Source organism: Oratosquilla oratoria, chromosome 25 (genome assembly GCF_046742065.1).
Source record: "Oratosquilla oratoria isolate Oo_2021 chromosome 25, ASM4674206v1, whole genome shotgun sequence".
Lineage (NCBI taxonomy): Eukaryota > Metazoa > Arthropoda > Malacostraca > Stomatopoda > Squillidae > Oratosquilla > Oratosquilla oratoria.
This window is the reverse complement of record NC_134801.1, coordinates 18,695,843-18,717,892: the sequence shown is the minus strand read 5'-3', so window position 1 is coordinate 18,717,892 and position 22,050 is coordinate 18,695,843. Positions and strand designations below refer to the sequence as shown.

The 22,050-nt window shown below is 42.4% G+C and overlaps 1 protein-coding gene across 2 annotated transcripts in view; it reads right to left on the bottom strand.

Annotated features, from left to right (window-relative positions):
* Positions 1 to 22,050, bottom strand: part of mTor (serine/threonine-protein kinase Tor) — a 175,131-nt gene that overhangs the window by 29,552 nt on the left and 123,529 nt on the right. For both annotated transcript variants that reach the window (XM_076208449.1, XM_076208450.1), the window contains exons 23-28: positions 19,353 to 19,529; positions 18,940 to 19,050; positions 17,386 to 17,516; positions 15,571 to 15,775; positions 5,599 to 5,770; positions 2,381 to 2,561 (exon numbers count right to left, since the gene is read on the bottom strand). In XM_076208449.1, the coding sequence (XP_076064564.1) occupies positions 2,381 to 2,561; positions 5,599 to 5,770; positions 15,571 to 15,775; positions 17,386 to 17,516; positions 18,940 to 19,050; positions 19,353 to 19,529 (977 nt within the window). The remainder of the gene's footprint in view (positions 1 to 2,380; positions 2,562 to 5,598; positions 5,771 to 15,570; positions 15,776 to 17,385; positions 17,517 to 18,939; positions 19,051 to 19,352; positions 19,530 to 22,050) is intronic.

Genomic DNA, 22,050 nt, shown 5'->3' with positions numbered 1-22,050 from the left:
CTGCCTCTGACCCAGGGCAGTGGACAAGGTGCAGGTATGACCTGTCATCCAAGAATTGCTAAGATAAGAGGGAGGGTGGAGGGGGGTGGAGTGTATTTAGGGATGGAATGGGTGGGAATGGTTTTATGCCTTTTTCTTTTTGGCTACCTCCCTTGTAAGGGGGAAAAAGCCCTGGTATATGTATGTATAAAGTTCACCACACTTCTCAAACAATTTATCATAAACACACTTAAATTTCTTTCAGATTCTATTATATTCCAAAAATTTGCCCTTAAAATGTTGTAGGCAAAAACCACCCTTTGATAAAATCTTTTCTTTGCATCCACACACACATACACCAAGGGTCTGGTGAGGTAAGTAGAAAAAGAAACAGCAATATCAATTCTAAAAGAAATAAAAGATGGTGACCTGGAAGTAGAGAAAGATATAGAAGTATATAGAATGGGACAAGATTCTAAGGAAAGAAATTAACCATTAAAGATAAAACTAAGACCGCAAATGGTAGTAGTGGAACTATATAGGCGCTCCTCCAGTCCTCCGAGGGTAGTGCCAGAGGACTGGAGGAGTACCTGTATAGTTCCACTTTATAAGGGTAAAGGGGACAGGTGTGAGTGTAGTAGTTTCAGAGGGATCAGTTTGTTAAGTGTAGTTGGGTGTTGTAGGAGGGTCTTGATTGAGAGGATTAAGAGAGGAACAGAGGGAGTAATTGGTGGTAAGGAACAGTGTGGGTTTAGGACAGGTAAGGGTTGTGTTGATTAGATTTTTGTGGTAAGACAGACATGTGAGGAAGCTTTAGGAAAAGGTAAGAATGTTTTTTTGGGGCTTTTATAGATCTGGAAAAGACTTATGACAGGGTAGACAGGAAGGCACTGTGGGAGGTATTGCAGATATATGGGATAGGAGGAAAGCTGTTTAGAACAGTCAAAAGTTTTTATGAGAGTAGTAGAGCTTGTGTTAGGATTAGAAATGGAGAGAGTGAGTGGTTTGAGGTAAAGGTGGGACTTCATCAGGGATGTGTTATGTCACCCTGGCTGTTCAATTTTTACATGGATGGGGTGGTGCAAGAGGTGAATGCAAGGGTAGAGGGTCAGGGATTGGAAATAGTTAAAGAAAATGGAGAAAAGTGGGAGATAAGTCAGTTGTTGTTTGCTGACGACACTGTGCTTGTAGGAGGATCAGAGGAGGGATTGAGGAAGTTAGTGACAGAGTTTGAGAAGGTGTGTGAAAGAAGGAAGTTGAAGATAAATGTGGGTAAAAGTAAGGTGATGAGATGTACAAGGGGAGAAAGTGGTAGCAGACGGACAGTGAGTATTAAGGGAGAGAGACTGGAGGAAGTGGATAGTTTTAGATACTTGGGTCCGAATGTGGCAGGAAAGGGAGGAGTGGGGGTGGAGGTGGAATGTAGATTGAGAGAAGCAAGTAAATGCCTTGAGGGATTAAAATGTGTAATGAGAAAGACATTTGGGAATGGATGCTAAGAGGAGGTTGTATGAAGAAGTGATTGTGCTGACAGCACTGTATGGGGCAGAAACATGGAATACAAGAGAGGAAGAGAGAAGGAATTTCAATTTGTTTGAGATGAAATTCCTGAGAAGTATGATAGGGGTTACTAGGCTAGATAGAGCGAGAAATGAGGAGGTGAGGAGGAGAACAGGGGTGGAAAAGGAGTTGGGAGATAGGGTTGATGCAAGAGTATTGGGATAGTCTGGACACATGGAAAGAATGAGTGAAGAAAGATTAGTAAAAGAGGTGTGGAAGGCAGAGGTGGAAGGAGTGAACATGAGGGGGGCGACCTAGGATGAGATGGATGGGGGCAAAAGGGGCATTAAGAAAGTGGGGGATGTCTGTTGGGGAAGGATGGGAAAGGACAGAAGATAGGGGGGAATGGAGAAGGGTTGTGTATGGATGATGCTGTGATGCATGAGGGGAGTAGGTGGGGGGATGGGGGTAAGGGAGTATTTATGAGAAATAAATTGATGCAGCCTGAAGGGATTTCTCCCCCATCTTATCCTTTTCTGCATGAGGGGACAGAGAGGGGGGGTTGCCAATCTAATGAAGCAACCTTGCTGTGGATGTGCTGTGTCTTGTGACACTGCTTTTGACCCAGGGCAGTGGACAAGATGCAGGGTTGACCCGTCATCCAAGAGGTGCCAAGAGGGAGGGAGGAGGGTAGAGGGGAGTGGAGTATGTAGGGGATGGAATGGGTGGGAGTGGTTTCTATGCCTTTGTCTTTTGGCTACCTCCCGTGTAAGGGGGAAAACCTTCTGGCATACGTATGTATGTACGACTTCAAATGCTATGCCAAAAAACTGTAAACCTTCTCAATTAATAAAATCTTACAACATAAAACCAAGGATACATACAGTCTAAAAATTCTTACCATTCTCCAAGAGCTTCTAAACATCTCATCTGGCCAAGGATCAAATCAAAATCGTCTTCTTTTGTTTCTAGTTTCTTGTGATAGGCTTCCAAAGCCTTGTCCCACTCATGCAGCTTTTCGTGCCATCTTTCCTGCACCTTCATGTCAGAGCGGTTGTTCTTCCGTGCGTACTCAAGCAGACCTGATGTCCATAAAGATATGTAATCAGACTGCAATGACCACCAATACATGTACAATGCAATGGGCAACAACAAAGGGCCCACAAACCACCATTATACAAAGGATAAAGAATTATTACTGGCTACTTCCCTCATCCAGGAGATGCTAAGATAAGAGGGAGGGTGGAGGGGTGTGGAGTGTATTCAGGGCTGGAATGGGTGGGAATGATTTTATGCCTTTTCCTTTTTGGCTACCTCCCTTGTAAGGGGAAAAAGCCTTGGTATATATACATATACCAAGGCTTTTTCCCCTTACAAGGGAGGTAGCTATACCTCCCTCAGAAGGGGGAAAAAAGCACTTGGTATATGTATGTACTTCAAAACCCAATGTATAAAGCATAAGAATATCCTAAAATATTTTGAAATGATAGGGGTAAGAAGAATGAAAAATATCAAAACCCTAAGTTGCACAGCCTACTTTAGTAATGAAGAATGAGTATAGTTAATGATTCTTGTTTTGTGTTTGCAAATAAAAGTTATGGTTTTCCTAAACTTCTTGAGCTGCAAGCACTTGTCAGAGCACATATGTTCATTAAACGACTGAAATGTCTTTGTAAAAGTACGAGAAACAATATATATAAACAAAAAGAAAATGAACACAATGAAATAATAATAATCTATGTATATACCAAGGGCTTTTCCCCATTATAAAGGTGTTAGCCAAGTCAAAGGCTCACACCCACTCACACCCATTTCACTCCCGTCCACCACCCTTGCTTCCCTCTTTTCTTAGCTCTTTAAGGATGAAGGGTCATCCCTGTCTCCAGCCCATCACCTAGGTCAGAAGCAATGCAACAAGACAGAGTACATCCACAGTAGGGCTACTTCACTTACATGGCAACCCCCCATTCCACATCCCCTCATGTGGAAAATAGAGAAGACGGGGAGAAATCCCTTTGGGCTGCATCAAAATATCATCTATATACAACTACCATTATCCCATTTTCTCACTTCCTCAACAGAGAGAATTCTTTTGTTCAAAGCCCCTACCACCCCATCCATCCATCTCATCCTTGGTCATCCCCTCAAGTTCACTCCATCCACCTCTGCTTCCCATACCTGTTTTACTAATCTTTCTTCACTCAGTCTTTCCTTGTGTCCAAACCATCCCAATACTCTTTCATCAGCTCTATCTGCCAGCTCCCTTCCCACCCAAGCTCTCTTCCTTACCTCATTTCTCACTCTAGCCAACATTGTAACTTCTACCATGCTTCTTGTATACTTCAACTCAAACACATTTAAACTTCTGTCTGCTTCTCTTAAATTCCATGTCTCCACCCCATACACTGTCATAGTCACAATTACCCCTTCATGTTATCTTTTTGCATCCATTCCTAGATGCATATTTTACATGGCAATACCCAAGACATTTACTTGCTTCTCTCAATCTACATTTTACCTTCAACCCCACTCCTCCATTTCCTGCCACATATGATCAAAAATACTTGAAACTGTCCACTTCCTCCACCCTCTCTCCTTTAAAACTTAATTCCAACTAGCTGCCATCCTCTCCCATTGTACTTATCACCATAAATTTTCTCCTATCACATACCTTTCCAAACTCAATTACTGATGATATGATGATATGGATGATGTTGTGATTGCATGAGGTGGAATGGGTGGGGGGGTGGGGGGTGAGGTAGTATGTGTGAGCAAAAGTTGACGCAGCCCAAAGGGATTTCTCCCCGTCCTCTCCTTTTATGCAAGGGGGGTACGGAGAGGGGGGTCGCTGATTTAATGAAGCGGCCTTGCTGTGGATGTGCTGTGTCTTGCGACACTGCTTCTGACCCAGGGCAGTGGGCAAGGTGCAGGGATGACCCGTCATCCAGTAGGTGCTCAGATAAGAGGGAGGGTGGGAGGGGTGTGGAGTGTATTCAGGGATGAAATGGGTGGGAATGATTTTATGCCTTTCCCTTTTTGGCTACCTCCCTTGTAAGGGGGAAAAAGCCTTGGTATATGTATGTATATATGTATGATGATATGGTTTAACGTCACAAACTCCTCCCATTGAAAGGCTAGGACAGTTCCCCTCACAGAGGGCTTTGGAGTGTGGAATTTAATGAACCATGCCCTTGGTTCAACTTTGCCGGTTGCAGGATTCGAACTGCCATCCCCTCAACCTTCGCCATAAGTAACAACGCCCTAACCCACTCAGCCAGCAAGCTTCCCTAAATTCCTCCTCTGGCCCTGCCATAAGCTGTGTTGTCTGCAAACAACAACTGGCTCACCTTTCACTTCTTTCCACTATCTCTAACCATCTCCAATCCCATCCATTACCCTCACATTTACCTCCTGTACCACACCATCCATCTACATATCAAACAGCCATGGCAACATGACACACCCCTAATGCAGTTCCATTTTTACCTCAAACCACTTGCTCTTTCCATTTCCAATCCTAACACAAGCTCTAATATTCTAGTAAAAACTCTTGACAGGCCTTAAGATCTTTCTCCCAATCCTGCATATCTGCAATACCCCCCATAGTGGTTTCCTGTCAACCATCATAAACCTTTTTCCAAATCCACAAAGGAAGAAAAAAAAATCTTTATCTTTTACCACAGCCTTCTCACAAAAATCTGATACATATATTCTCTATCCAAGGTCTAATTCTGACCACTGTGGTGCTGTACATTTCTAGTCAGTGAAACCCATGGCAACACTTATTACGGAGATATCACATATCTCATGACTTATAGCAAAATTCATTCCATGAAAATACACAAAAGAACTACCCCAGGGCCTCTCAATTAGTTGTGCCAAAATGCCAACAATACATAGAATGAGGGATAGAGACAAGTTTGTAATTCAAATAAGCTGAGATTCTGAATAGCTTCATAAAGGAGAAGTCTGTGATGGAAAAGAACATAAATAAGAAGTGTGTCTAAAATCAATAAACCCATTTTCCCTGATGAATTGACTGAGACATCTGTCTCAAGATGAATCATTTTCAAAACCTAACCTATTTCAAATCTGAAGTACTATTTTGCACAAACCCACCTGCTGCTGCCTCTTTTTGTCCAAGTTTATTGTTGATGGATATCAGATGCTCAAGAACCTCTGAGGTTGGGCCTTTATGGAATTCCTCCTCCTTGTAATGTAAAGCTTTGGCATAAGCACGGCACTCCATTGCCTTTTCACCTAGTAGCTGAAGTTCCAAAGGTAATGGACCCTAAAATATAAAATAAATAAATATATTAAATTACAGCTAATTATCAAACAAATGCACATATTACACTGAAAAATTACAGTTACAATTACCAAAAAAAATAGTGTACAAGCCAAAAAAATAGAAACATATTCAGTATTCTTGTAGATGAGGTTTGTCATACATGAAGGGCCATAACCACTGTGACCATGATGTACACTGTGCTGTTGAAGAAACAATTTTCAAGCAGATCCCTCTTTTACAAATTTGAATATCAGCAGACCTTTTTTATGTTAGCGGCAGAGGATTTCTTTCACGAGAGGCCCATCGAAGAACGACCCATTCATCGCGTGGACTTACCTCCTCTTCCAAGAAGAGAGGCCTTTCATTACGAGAGGCCCATCGAAGAACGACCCATTCAACGCGTGGACCTCAGCTGCGCATCAGAGGTCACCTAGTGACCTCCTTCTCCATACATCTTTCAAGATCACCAAACAAACATGAGAACTCGCTCAATCCAGGGGTCGGAGTTCACACCTACGGCTCTGGGCCCCTCTTGCACCTCAAGACATTCTATTGGCTACCCTTCTCGGGGGGTACGCCCATTTTTTCATATAATTGGCTGCCTTCTTATGGGCACGCCCATTTCTTAATTAGATTAAGTTTAGCTAGGAAAATCTGGCACCTCTAAAGTTGACTTCGGAGCTGCCAGGCCAAGATTGTATCAGATCAGGCTCACCCCAATAAACCGGAAGAAACCTGTCCGCGTTTTCCACCAAAACCCCCTCCAACAAGTGGTGGCAGCGGTGGGATTTCGAACTCTACATACGAAGGCAAGACGAACTCTACAGCCGTGATAGAACTCTACGATCGAACTCTACAGCCGTGAACATCGATGCAGCAAGTGGATTCGAACTCTAATCCATATCTACAAGCAACCAGCGAAAGCACGCTAAGCACCGACGTCTAGGCCATCGCCAATCAACCCACTCGACACCGAAGACAACATTTAACATTCTTCGAGCTTCGCCATCTCCACCAACAGCTACCCAACAGACTTCCATTCTCCACCACGCCCTCCAGCGCGACACCGAAGACAACATTTAACATTCTTCGAGCTTCGCCACCTCCACCAACAGCTGCTCAACAGACTTCCATTCTCCACCACGCCCTCCAACTCGAGCGACGAGAGCTTCGCTACAACCAGCTGCCCATCGAGCGACGAGAGACTCCGTCACTGACAGCCAGCTGCACATCGACGAGGTACCTTCTGCAACTGCCTGCCTGACCGAGCTTCGCCGCTGTTTCCAGCTGTTCAACGCCAGCTGCACATCGACGAGGTACCTTCTGCAACTGCCTGCCTGACCGACCGACCTTCGCCGCTGTTTCCAGCTGCTCAACAGCTACGTCAAGAAGACACGTATAGCTCCTACAAGCCCCTTCTTTTATTTTTCTTTTCTCAAAGTAATACTTGGGATTTGTATACAGTGCTCCTTTACCCATACATTCTGATATTTCAACAGAGCACTAACCTTTACCTACATTACAGCACTTCCGTGAACGCAGGATCCTCTCACAACTCCCCATCACCCTTTCCTCCATCACCCTGTGCGCGACCGCAACCGCCCATCACCCGTTCCCTCCATACGTCAACTTGGGTAAGTAGATATATTTCCGTTTTATAAGTCCACCTAGTGCAACAGGATCTCTTTCAATTTTTTTTCGTAAATGCAACATAGTGACCACCACCCTTACACAATAAAAAACAGACCCGTTACACGTAGCCAATCGGCACAGATCCCGCAAGACATGGATGACCAACAACAACAACAACAACAACAACAACCACAACAGCGACAGGCTAGCTCCTCGGGACAAGGTGCAACTGCCGCGCCTACCCAAAATTTAGTTACTCTCATAAAAGACGAATCGACCCTCCCTTTGTTTAATGGTAAGAATATACCAGTGCACAATTTCCTGACAGAAGTGGACGCTGAAATTGCACGTAGAGGCGCCACAGATGACAAAACAAAAATATCCATCTTGACGTCTAGGATTGACAAACATGGCACATTAGCAGGATTCATAATCCACGCTGACGCCTTCCTCGAAATAGACACATACGCAGAATTCGTGGACGAGTTCAAGAAGGCCTTTGATATTTTTGAACCGCTTGGTGCCTTCTCAACCATTTATTCTGTAGGGAAAGAGTTAAATCACCCACCTTACCAACCTAAGGATCAATCAGTGAGTGTAGCAACCTCCGTGAAAACCAAATTGAGAGAAGATCTTGTTAACAGTCAATGGGTAACAAACGGCATGATGAGTGTGGAATATGTCGTATCCATGGTAGCCTACCTTGTTTTCCTTTCTAAATTGCACCCAGAGACGTTGCGACGAGTAGGCACCTCCGCTTTCAAACCTGATGTCAAATTAGCGAGATTCGCTAGACAATTTCCTGACTCGGACAAGGCGACCGAGGAAATAGAAAGCCAGACTACACCTATTACACGAAACCACATGATAGCCCAGGTAACACAGGCCACTCCCCCTATCACGAGATCAAGACATACATCTCGCACACGTCATCAGTCACGTCACAGGTCCCCCTCAAGGACACGGAAGTTTTGCAACTATTGCCGGAAAGTAGGACACACAGACGATATATGTTATCGCAAATTCCCCACAACGCCCAACAAACACTGCAGTTATCATGGAAGATGTTTTCACTCATCAGACAGATGTAGAGTCTTACGTTCACAATCCCCACACAACCGAGGATCCACCCACTCTGCCAGGTATTCACGTAACTCATCCCCGACATACTTGCGTCATGCATCTCCTGTGAGACATGCACGCCACTCCTCCCCTGCTAACCTGTCACATAACTCATCATCTACCTGACTCCTCAGTAAGAAACCGAAAGGCCTGTCAAGATCAGATAACCCTTACACTGACATACATACGTCCATGTTGCCAATTCACACACTTAACGTATCAGATACATCTCCTACATTAACCTTCAACGCCACGACTGGAAAAACCAAATTGAAAGTTTTTCTTGACACAGGTTCCCCAGTGAACATTATGTCTGTGAATAGTTTTCAGAAACTGCGCACCCAAACAAAGCGAGTGACTATTCTAGAACCACCAGATGTCAATTTGTGCAATGTGGATGGGATTCCCTTCCCCATCATTGGAAAATTTTCTGTAGACATTAGCTTCAAGAATGAGTGCCCATCCATTACAGTTCCTACTTATGTAGCAGATGTGCATTTCCCTGCTGATGTCCTCATAGGCTTAAACTTGATGAAGCAGCATAACATTATTATATATCCTGCTCAGCATGGCATCATTTATGCAAACCATTTCCTCCCAGCATTGCCTTCAGCAATTTCCCCTACTGTCAACCACCTCAAGGTGAACGAACAGGAAAAGCCCAAGTTAATTTCAAGTAATTTTAGCCAAAATAGTCAAATCAACTCTGTTAATGACGACACCTACAAACAGACACATGACTCTCAACCCTCCATTCCATTACCAACGGTAGGAAGATGTTCTAAGCGTAACAGGCGCGCGCTATCCTCTCATAGGTCTAAATCTGCCAAGAGACAGACAAAACAACAAGTGAAAGCCAGTGATCTTTTACCAGCGGAAGCAAATTTCTTGCCCCTCTTAGAGGAATTCAACACACAATCCGCACCAGTCTCTCAAGTGTTATCGACTTTCCGACATTCTCACGCAGTACTTATCAGTCCAAAGACACTGTTCCCTCGTGAGTACACACGCATACATATACGAGTTTTCCAAGCACCCGACACCGATGTACTCTGTATGCCAGAAACTTGCCGCATAAAGGGTATCTCTCTGTTCTCAGCCATCAGCTCTACTTCCAGAAGAGGTCACACTTGCATTATTATTGCAAATAATAGTAACGCCCCCCTTCACCTCACACTTGGCACAAACATCTGTGATTTCCAAATTTACCCTTCACGTATCAAAATCATGGATAACGAGCTCCCAACTTCTCAAGTTTGTGCCACAGTTCCCAATGTGCAAGCAGCACAGGAACCTATTAACGCATCTCACATTAACTCAATTGATTTCCCTGATGCACAAGCAGACTTGCTTGCCCTTTGCAACAAGTTCAGACAGACCATTGCAACGGAAGGTGAACCCCTTGGAGTCACTAATATAATTCAACATCATATACCCCTTCGTGAGAACTCTAAACCATGTTACATTCCCGCATACAGACTACCGCACTCTAAACGCATGATAGTGGATTCACTGATTAAAGACATGATTGCACAGGACGTGATTGAAACGTCAATTAGCGAGTGGAATTTTCCACTCTTTGTAGTGCCAAAGCAGGACGGGTCTTTTCGACCTGTAGTGGATTTCAGAGAGTTAAATAAACTCATCATTCCTGACCGACACCCTATTCCCCTGCTAAACGACCTCCTCCACTCTGTTGGTGAAAACAATGTAGTTTTCACCACCTTAGACCTTATGTCGGGATATTTCCAGATCCCCCTTGCTCCAGAGTCGAGGCCTCTGACAGCTTTTAGCACACCCACAGGACACTATCAATTTAAACGACTCGCCATGGGTCTCATTTCAGCCCCTTCAGTATTCACACGCCTCATGCATCAAGTACTTAATGGTCTCATTGGTGATTCTGTTTTCATGTATCTTGACGATGTCATAATAGCTTCCAAATCCATTGACGAACATCTACACACTCTACACAATGTGTTCTCGCGGCTAGAACAAGCAGGTCTCAAATTGTAGCTTAAGAAGTGTTCCTTCCTTCAGAAGGAAATACGTTTCTTAGGACACGTCCTAAATTCCAAAGGAATATTAACTTCACAGGACAAGGTCAAGGCAGTCACTGAATTCCCACGTCCTACTTCCGTAGATCATGTACGTTCGTTCCTTGGTCTATCAGGATTTTACAGACGTTACATTCAAGGTTACGCTAGTGTAGCAGCACCTTTGACGTCACTTCTTAAGAAAGACATACCCTTCATTTGGACACCTGACCAAGAGAAAGCCTTTACTGACTTAAAGAAAGCCTTAACCACGGCTCCTGTCCTTGCATTCCCAGACCACAAGCTTCCCTTCACAATTTACACAGATGCCTCATATTCCGGTTTAGGCGCTGTTCTCATGCAAGAACACAACTCAAAACTCAGACCTATTGCTTATGCGAGCCGCACTCTTAACAAGCACGAACGTAATTACTCAGTCACAGAAATAGAAGCCTTAGCAGTGATATACGCCCTCAAGCATTTCAAAGACATTATCCTCGGGTACGAAATACACATATTCACAGACCATCAACCAATCTTACATTTGTTTAAAGGGAAAAATCTATCAGGAAAACTTGCCCGATGGTTTCTCACCATCCAAGAGTACATGCCTACCTTCCATTTTGTCCATGGAAAAGCAAATCAGGTGGCAGACGCTCTTAGTCGACACATTGCAACCGTCATTCCAGTCCCTATTTCAACTAATATTACACAAGCACGCATAGCAGCAGCTCAGAGATCAGACCCTCTTTGGAAACGTGTCATATATTTCCTCGAATCTGCACACACAGGTGACACTGACAATTTCCCCCCAGATATTGACAACTACACACTAGTTGATGACATTCTCTATCATAAAACAACATTAACAAACAAACAGGAACCCAACAGATTGGTCCTCCAACTAGTAGTTCCTACAGAGCTCATTCCAGAAGTTTTCAAACTTATACACGATTCCCCGATTGCTGCACATCCTGGCAAAGACAAATGTGTTACTCAGGCTAGACTACATTATTTTTGGTTAACTATGCGTAAGGACATACACAACCACATCGACTCCTGTCATTCTTGTGCGAGTCACAAAGGTCACATTAGCGGTCATGTTCCAATTCTAAATTACCCTACACCTTCAAAACCCTTCGACACAGTAGCTGTCGATCTCCTTAAGTTACCTCTTACACCAAATGGTAACAAATACCTTTTTGTCTGTGTCGACCACTTTTCTAGATTCTGTATTCTTGCACCCTTACCAGACAAGACAGCACAGCACGTTGCAAAGACAATTATTGACAACCTCATATGCCCATTTACGACACCCAAAACTCTAATCTCTGACAACGGAAGTGAGTTTAACAATGAGATTCTTTCGAACATTTGCGAGTATTTCCAAATCAATAAATGTAATACTACTGCTTATCATCCTAGTTCAAATGGCCTCGTTGAGCGCCAAAATAGAAAGATTCTCAATGTTATCAGACATCTTGCTTCTGACATTCAACCCTCCTGGGATGAACATGTTCCCATGATTCAAGCGTGTCTAAATTCTGCAATAAATAAATCAATATCAGAGTCACCCCATTTTGTTCTTTTTGGTTCAGACAAACAGCTCCCTTATGATCTTCTCCTTTCAGATCTACCTCCAATCTATAATTTCAATGACCTTGTGAAAGTTAAAGTAGCAAATTTTAATCACCTTTTCAAAAGAATACATAATTCTCTCCATCTAACAAAGGACGAAATGGTCAGTTTGCACAACAAATCAGCCAGAACTGACACCTTTGATATTGGAGACATTGTTTACACTCTTAACCACACACCTACCTCTAAGCTTTCAGCAAAATTCTCAGGTCCCTATCGTATCCTTGACCACGAATCCAACAATAAAGTAAAGGCACTCAGTTTGCAAACTAGGACAGAGACTCTGTTGCATAAAGATCACATAAAAAAGGTTCCTCGTGGCTTAGACATAGAAGATGTTAATTCCCCAACTACCTCAATTCAGGATAGAGACGACAGCTCACGAACCGTCTCGCAAACCCCGCCAGTACCATTTTTCCATTATAATCTACGTAACAGAGCCACACCTTCATAAATGTATATTCTTTGTATAGGTGAACGGAAACAATATCTACTTTCCAATATTCTTAATTTTAAGCTCTCTTGTTTTTCATATATTTTATTCTTGTATATAATCCTAATGCCAAGGCCGTGTTAAGGACCTTGCCTTGTGTTTTGCTCTTGTTTCTCTGTGTGTACAGTCACCGGGACGGTGACAATAGCGTGGCCGAGCATTGTTAGTGGCAGATGCGGCAGATGATTTCTTTCACGAGAGGCCCATCGAAGAACGACCCATTCATCGCGTGGACTTACCTCCTCTTCCAAGAAGAGAGGCCTTTCATTACGAGAGGCCCATCGAAGAACGACCCATTCACCGCATGGTCCTCAGCTGCGCATCACAGGTCACCTAGTGACCTCCTTCTCCATACATCTTTCAAGATCACCAAACAAACATGAGAACTCGCTCAATCCAGGGGTCGGAGTTCACACCTACGGCTCTGGGCCCCTCTTGCACCTCAAGACATTCTATTGGCTACCCTTCTCGGGGGGTACGCCCATTTTTTCATATAATTGGCTGCCTTCTTATGGGCACGCCCATTTCTTAATTAGATTAAGTTTAGCTAGGAAAATCTGGCACCTCTAAAGTTGACTTCGGAGCTGCCAGGCCAAGATTGTATCAGATCAGGCTCACCCCAATAAACCGGAAGAAACCTGTCCGCGTTTTCCACCAAAACCCCCTCCAACATTTATTGATAAATAAAAAAAAACAATCTTGTCTACATATATATATATATATATATATATACATATATATATATACACACACATACATATACCAAGGCTTCTTCCCCCTTTCAAGGGGGGTAGCCAAAAAGAAAAAGGCATAAAATCATTCCCACCCATTCCATCCCTGAATACACTCCACACCCCTCCACCCTCCCTCTTATCTGAGCACCTCCTGAATGACGGGTCATCCCTGCACCTTGTCCACTGCCCTGGGTCAGAAGCAGTGTCACAAGACACAGCACATCCACAGCAAGGCCACTTCATTAAATCGGCTACCCCCCCCCTCTCCGTCCCCCCATTGCATAAAAGGAGAGGACGGGGAGAAATCCCTTCGGGCTGCGTCAAATTTTGCTCACACATACTACCTCACCCCCCATCCCCCCACCCATTCCACCTCATGCAATCACAACATCATCCATATACAACCATTCTCCATTCACCCGTCTTCTGTCCTCTCCCGTCCTTCCTCAACTGACATTCCCCTCTTCCCCAAAGCCCCCTTCACCCCATCCATCCACCTCATCCTAGGACATCCCCTCATGTTCACTCCCTCCACATCTGCCTTCCATACCTCTTTTACTAGTCTTTCTTCACTCATTCTTTCCATGTGTCCAAACCATCCTAATATTCTTTCATCAACCCTATCTCCCAGCTCCTTTTCCACCCCTGTTCTTCTCCTCACCTCCTCATTTCTCACTCTATCTAGCCTAGTAACCCCCATCATACTTCTCAGACACCTCATCTCAAACACATTCAAACTCCTTCTCTCTTCTTCTCTTATGTTCCATGTTTCTGCCCCATACAGTACTGTTGGCACAATCACTCCTTTATCAGTCTCCTCTTGGCATCCATTCCCAAATGTCTATTCCTCATTACACTCTTTAATCCACCAAGGCATTTACTCGCTTCTCTCAATCTACATTCTATCTCCACTTTCACTCCACCTTTCCCTGCCACATTTGCACCCAAGTATCTAAAACTATCCACTTCCTCCAGTCGCTCTCCCTTAATGCTCACTTCCAGTCTACTGCCACTTTCACCCCTTGTACATCTCATCACCTTACTTTTACCCACATTTATCTTTAGCTTTCTTCTATCACATACTCTCCCAAACTCTGTTACCAACTTCCTCAATCCCTCCTCCGATCCTGCCACAAGCGCAGTGTCATCCGCAAACAACAGCTGGCTCACCTCCCACTTTTCTCCATTTTCTTTAACCATCTCCAATCCCTTGCCCACTACCCTTGCATTTACCTCTCGCACCACCCCATCCATGTATAAGTTGAACAGCCAGGGCGACATAACGCATCCTTGACGAAGTCCCACCTTTACTTCGAACCACTCACTCTCTCCATTTCCAATCCTGACACAAGCTCTACTACTCTCATAAAAACTCTTGACAGCTCCCAGAAGCTTTCCTCCTATCCCGTATATCTGCATAACCTCCCACAGTGCCTTCCTGTCTACCCTATCATAAGCCTTTTCCAGATCCATAAAAGCCCAAAAAACATCCTTCCCCTTTCCTATAGCTTTCTCACATATCTGTCTTACCACAAAGATCTGATCTACACAACCTCTACCTGTCCTAAATCCACACTGTTCCTCACCAATTACTCCTTCTGTTCCTCTCCTAATCCTCTCAATCAAGATCCTCCCATAAGCCTTCCCAACTACACACACACACACACATAAAAGAAAAACAATAGGACATAAAAATAAACTTAAAAAGGATAGTTACAGAAGAGATCCGAAAAAGAATATCTTCCCACACAGACTGATAGATATCTGGAACAAACTGAATGAAGAAACAGTGAGTGCAAAAACTATACAAGAATTTAAGATCAAACTGGATGCTGAAAGATACAACAGTGGGTCACTATGAGCATAGCTCTCTTCTTGTAAAATACAACTAGGTAAATTCATATACCAAAGACTTTATCCCCCTTACAAGGGAAGTAGAAAGAAAGAAAAAAATAAATAAATAAATAAAGAAAAATAAATAGATAAATAAATAAAAAAAATAAAATAAAAAAATCCACTTTAGCTTATATGCAAGCTCAGCCTATTTCCAAGTCTTCATGGAATATGTTAAATCAGCTAATATATTTACAAAATGCAAATGGATTTGTTTTAGTAATGGAAAATACCTGAAACATAATGACCCACCTTATCACAATGCTCCATAAACTCTGCAAGGTTGAGGAGTGTCTGTGTAATTTCAGGAATGTCTTGAGAAGTCAAAGCTTGGCGCAAGGACTGCAACAGATCATCCTGAAGGGACTCATTTAGTTCACTCCAGACTGATACAAAGGCAGCATTGAAAAGGTCCCGGGAGAGCTGAACATAGGTTGTAGCTACTGGGTAGCAAGACCTGTCAACCAATTCAGTGATTACAACAAGATATATATATATATATATATAATACAAGAGATGAGAAAGCAGTTAAAGACATAATAAAGAAAAATTGCCACCCCATAAAACAGGATGATGAAATTAAGGTCATCATATACTATAAAAATCCCAAAACATCTTCACTAGTTATGAAAAATAACATGTTCAAACCGGAGGCATTGCAAAGGACCAATGTAATATAATTCACTTGTCCTGAGGAAGACATTGCACTTCCAGCTAGTTGCATTGGTCATACACAATGCACGTTAGGCAGAAGATTAATGTACCATCAGCAAACAGGGGCGATAAAAGAACATCTAAAGAAATACCACAACACTGGAATCACAAGGGATTTAATATCTAAACATACCAAAATCATAGGCCACCATAACAACTCCAGAAAGCTCCAACTTCTAGAGGCCATGTACATCAGAGATAAAGCCCCCTCCATCAATCTGCAATGCGACCTAACATCCAATATACCTCTGTACAGTCATAAGATGCAATCATTCGCCTCTTCCTCCCCCTCCCCCTCAGCACAACCCAACTCCACCCCCCCTTCACCTCTCCCTCCTCCACCTCCTCCTCCTCCCCCTCCACACAACCCCTCTCCTCATCAGGTCATGAGATCATTTAAAAGACCCAAGGCCACGGGTAATCCACTAATCACCTCACACCTTCCTAAGCGAAGGTCACCCAGGGTCAAGATGTAGCCACCAGCCATTTAAACATTTCACCTATAAGGCATGTAGTAGTTATTATTTTTGTTTTTGTTAAATTTAAAATGTAATTTTAATATGTTAAACTTAACTGTAATTCTAAGGTTTGATTTCTAAATATAATCTTGTATATGTCCAACCATTAATGTAATTCAAACTTGTAGTATCATAAATATTTATTGTATCTTTAAAAACAGAAATACCAGAAGATGTCTTTTTAGAGACGAAACATCGTGTGATAAAATGGAGAATTACAAGGAATTGGTTTATGCCCACCCTATCCAAGGGAAGAATATAATTAGAAAAATAGAAAACACAAGAAAGAAAATTAACAACTTCCAGAATGCTGTCGTATTCAATCAAACATGTTTAAAAGAGAACCTGCTCCCAAAATACACTAATATATATATACATATATACATACATATACATATATACATATATATATACATATATGTACATATATATATACATATATATATATATACATACATATATATATATATGTATATGCTCTTTGACTTACAATATGATTAAAAAATAAACAAATAAAATGTATGAAGTTTGAACTATCACATTTCCACTTGCAAGTCTTCCTCTAATACCTACAATTTTACTTTCCAACTTATAATACAAAATCTATATTTCTTAATATACATTCAACATTTCAAAAGCCATAACTACTTCTAATAATGCATTAAATTTACTTATACAAAGTAAGTGCACAAACTTATAAAACAACATTCAAATAGATCCTGCTTATGAAAACAATCTGGAGAGACTTCTCATTCAAATATATAAATTGTGAAAATAATCAAATTATAATGATTCTTTATACAAAGGCTAATTTGGCAGTATTTTATTAAAATACCTTAGGGCAGGAGATGGAGACGCTTTCATCAATTCTATGCTAAATCTTCTCAGCCATTCTAACCAATCATCTTTGCTGACTCGTCGGGTAAACGCCCAATATCGTTGAAGGGACTGAACACCTACAGTGCCCTGGAAATGAGAACAACTTATTATTTTGTCTGTGATAGAGGGAATGTCTATTCATAGAGAAATTATACTACTTTATCATACTGCAATTGTCCTTCTGTTATGCTGTCCCCCACTCGTAATACTGTCCTGTACCAATTCTCTCTAACACAATGATGTGTGGCTCTGGTCCATGGAGGTACCCTAAAACAATCCCTAAAATATTGGCTGCATGTTACCAGGCAGTCAATAACCTCAGTATGGGATACCCAAATGTTATATATACCATGGGCTTTTTCCCCCCTTACAAGGGAGGTAGCCAAAGTCAAAAGGCATAATTCCACTCCCACCCATTCCACTCTCATCCATCACCCCTCCCTCCCTCTCATCTTGGCTCCTCCTGGATGACGGGTCATCCCTGCATCTCGGCCATTGCCCTAGGTCATAAGCAAGGCAGCAAAACAAAGCACATCCACAGCAAGGCTGCTTCCTTTAATCAGAGACCCCATCTCTGTCCCCTCATGCAGAAACATTGAAGACGAGAAAAAATCCCTTTGGGTAGCATTAAAATATTATCCATACATAACCACTCCCTAACCCACATCCATCACCCACCCACTCCCTTCTATACATCACATTATCATCTGTACACAACCATTCTCCATTCACCCCTATCTTCTGTCTTCTTCCTTCCTTCCTCAACAGACATCCCCATCTTGCTCAATTCCCCTTTCGCCCCATCCATCCATCTCATCCTCAGTCACCCCCTCATGTTCACTCCATCCATCTCTGCCTTCTACATTTCTTTTACTAACCTTTCTTCACTTATTCCATATGTCCAAATCACCCCAATACTCTTTCATCAACCCTATCTCCCATCTCCTTTTCCACCTGTGCTCTCCTTCTCACCTCCTCGTTTCTCACTCTATCCAACCTTGTAACCCCAACAGACATTTCATCCCAAACACATTTAAACTCCTCTCTTATGTTCCATGTCTCTGCTCCATACAGTGCTATCGGCACAATCACCCCTTCATACAATTTCCTCTTAGCATCCATTCCCAAATGTCTATTTCTCATTATACTTTTTTATCCCCCAAGGCGGTTACTTGCTTCTTTCAATCTACAATCTACCTCCAAGTACCTGAAGCTATCCACTTCCTCAAGCTTCTCTCCTTTAAGCACTTTCAAATTGCTACCATCTTCTCCCCTTATATACATATCATCACCCTTCTTTTACCCACTTTTACCTTCAACATTCTCCTCTCACACGCCTTCCCAAACTTTGTCACCAACTTCTTCAATCCCTCCTCTGATCCTGCCACAAGCACAGTGTTGTCAGCAAACAACGACTGACTTACCTCCCAAATGTAGTTATCTATAAATTAAATATCATTACCACTAGAACTTTCTTCATATGCTTAACAAACTAAATGCAAAAACTTGCCTTCTTGATAGCTGTTGTATCTGGGTCTGAATGTTCATCACGAGACTTTGGTCGACGGTTGCGCTGGTGAACAGTAATTACACTCATCTCCTCCTCAGTTACCATTAGACCCTGCAATGGGAAAGGAGTCTTCAAGTGATATCACTCAATACCTTCAGTCTAATGATATTTTACAGATTCTGTTTAGGCAAATGTGGTTTTATTCAGATGGAAGGCAGATTCAGGAGGAAATAAAGTTTAACTTGATTGAATCCCATTCCCTCCAAGTCTACAATACCTCTCAAGTGAATAAAATCTTCCAACATTACCTACAACATTGTGGATTCCAAAAACAAAATATTTCCTTCCCCTACAAAACAAATGTCATTAGACCATATATTATATTGTACAAAAAAAAAAAAAAAAATCCCCACCTTAACAACTTTTGCAACAAGAATATCATATCTTGGATGATGAATTTTGTGTTTTGCTGTGATACGGTGCACACCTGGAACAAAGCACTCATAAGACCTGCCCAGTTGTGTAGCTAAAGCACACAGCAGATCCATAGCCTGGTAGCGCAGTTCAGGGCACGTGTCCAAAGTTCGCAGCTGTGGACAAGAAAAGAGAGAATCTCAATCAACATATTTAAAAACCAATATACTAATTTTTTTTTTACTAAGATTAATTATTCTAACGTATTTTTTTCATATGCTTAAAGACTGCCAATATTAACATAAAAACCAGTGGCTGTTATGCCCGGCCAAACTCTGAGACTTGACGTTTCCACACTCAGTAGAATTCATCATCACAGGCATGAAGGCCTGAACTACCATGATCACTACAAATTGTGGATCCAGAGCCCTTTGTATCCAAAGAGACCATTATCATACATGTCCTTTGCCACAGGCAAGGACACCTGTTCTTCCATGCTCACCATGAATTTTGGCTACCTGGCTGCTATGCCCAGCCAAACTCTGAGACTTGATTTCTCCATGTGATTATTTTAGACAAATGAGTCTTGTATGTACATATGTACATAAACCAAGGGCTTTTCCCCCTTTACAAGGGAGGTAGCCAAGGACAAAGGCATAAATCCACTCCCACCCATTTCCTTCCCATATACTCCAGTCCCACTCACCACCCCTCCCTCTTATCTTGGCTCCTCCTGGATGACGGGTCATCCCTGCATCTCACCCACTACCCTGGGTCAGAGGCAATACAGCAAGACACAGCACATCCATAGCAAGGCCACTTCATTTAATCAACGATCCCCCCTCCTCTCCATCCCCTCATGCAGAAAAAGAGAAGACAGGGAGAAATCCCTTTGGACTGCTTCAAAATTTAATTCACACGTATTCCCTCTCCCCCCACCCAATTCCTTCCATACATCACAGCATCATCCATATATAACCATTCTCCACTCACCTCTATCTTCTGTCTTCTCCCTTCCTTCCTCAACAGACATCCCCCTCTTTCCCAATGCCCCTTTTAACCCATCCATCTACCTCATCCTTGGTTGTCCCTCATGCTCACTCCATCCACCTCTGCCTTCCACACCTCTTTTACTAACCTTTCTTCACTCATTCTTTCCATTGTGTTCAAACCATCCTAATACCCTTTCATCAACCCTATCTCCCAACTCCCTTCCCAGGATGTAACACTTCACCCCATACCATATAACACATAATGGAAGACTGCATTATACACAATCATGCACGCAAACAACACAACATACACTCTATAAAGGATTTGTGGGAAAACCCAGTTTCGGCTGTGGCATTCCTTGGGAAGATGGGACTGCTCAGACAGACAGTCTAGGGAATGACAACAACTCCCTTTCCACCCCAACTCTCCTCCTTACCTCCTCATTTCTCACTCTATCCAACCTAGTAACCTCTACCATATTTCTCAGGCATTTCATCTCAAACACATTTAAATTCTTCCTCTTATGTTCCATGTTTCTGCCCCATACAGTGCTGTCAGCATAATCACTCCTTCATACAATCTCATCTTAGCATCCATTCACAAATGTCTATTTCTCATTACACATTTTAATCCACCAAGGCATTCACTCACTTTTCTCAATCTACATTCTACTTCCACCTCCACTCCCTTTCCCGCCACATTCACATCCAAGTATCTAAATCTATCTACTTCCTCCAGTCTCTCTTCCTTAATATTCACTTCCAATTTGCTGCCATCCTCTCCCCTTCAACATCCCATCACCTTACTTTTACCCACATTTATCTTCAACTTCCTTTTTTTTTTTTTTTTTTTTTTTGCAAAATTTTCCAAACTCTGTCACTAACTTCCTTAATCCCTCATCTGATCAAGCAGTGTTGTCACCAAACAACTGGCTTATCTCCCACTTTTCTCAATTTTCATTAACCATCTCCAATCCCAGACCCACTACCTTGCATTTATACCTCTCATACGAACCCATCCATGTATAAAAATGAATAGTCAAGGTGACATAACACAACCCTGATGAAGTCCCACCTTTACCTCAAACCACTCACTCTCTCAATTTCTAATTCTATACACAGGTTCTACTACTCTCGTAAAAACTCTTGATTGCTCTTAACAGTTTTCCTCCTATGCCATATATATCTGCAATATCTCCCACAGTGCCTTCCTGTCTACCCTATCACCTTGTCCAAGTCCATAAAGGCCAAGAAAACATCTTTACCTTTTCCTAAAGTTTTCCCACATATCTGCCTTACCAAAAAAATTTGATCCATATAACCCTTATCTGTCCTAAACCCACACTGTTCCTCACCAATTACTCACTCTATTCCTCTCCTAATCTTCTCAATCAAAACCCAACCATAAGCCTTCCCAAGTACACTCAACAAACTGTTCCCTCTGAAACTACAACATTCACACATCCCCTTTTCCCTTGTAAAGTGGAACTATACAGGCACTCCAGTTTTCCGGCACACTATCCTCTTTTAGACAAACATTAAACAACCTCACCAGCCAGTCTACCGTCACTGTACCTCCTTTTTTTTTGGACACTCCTTATGACACCCATCTAACCCAGGTGCCTTACTTGCTCTCATCTTCCATTTTTCTCACTCACCATGGTCATTTTCTTAGTGCTTCCCATGGCAACTACCTTTCCCTTTC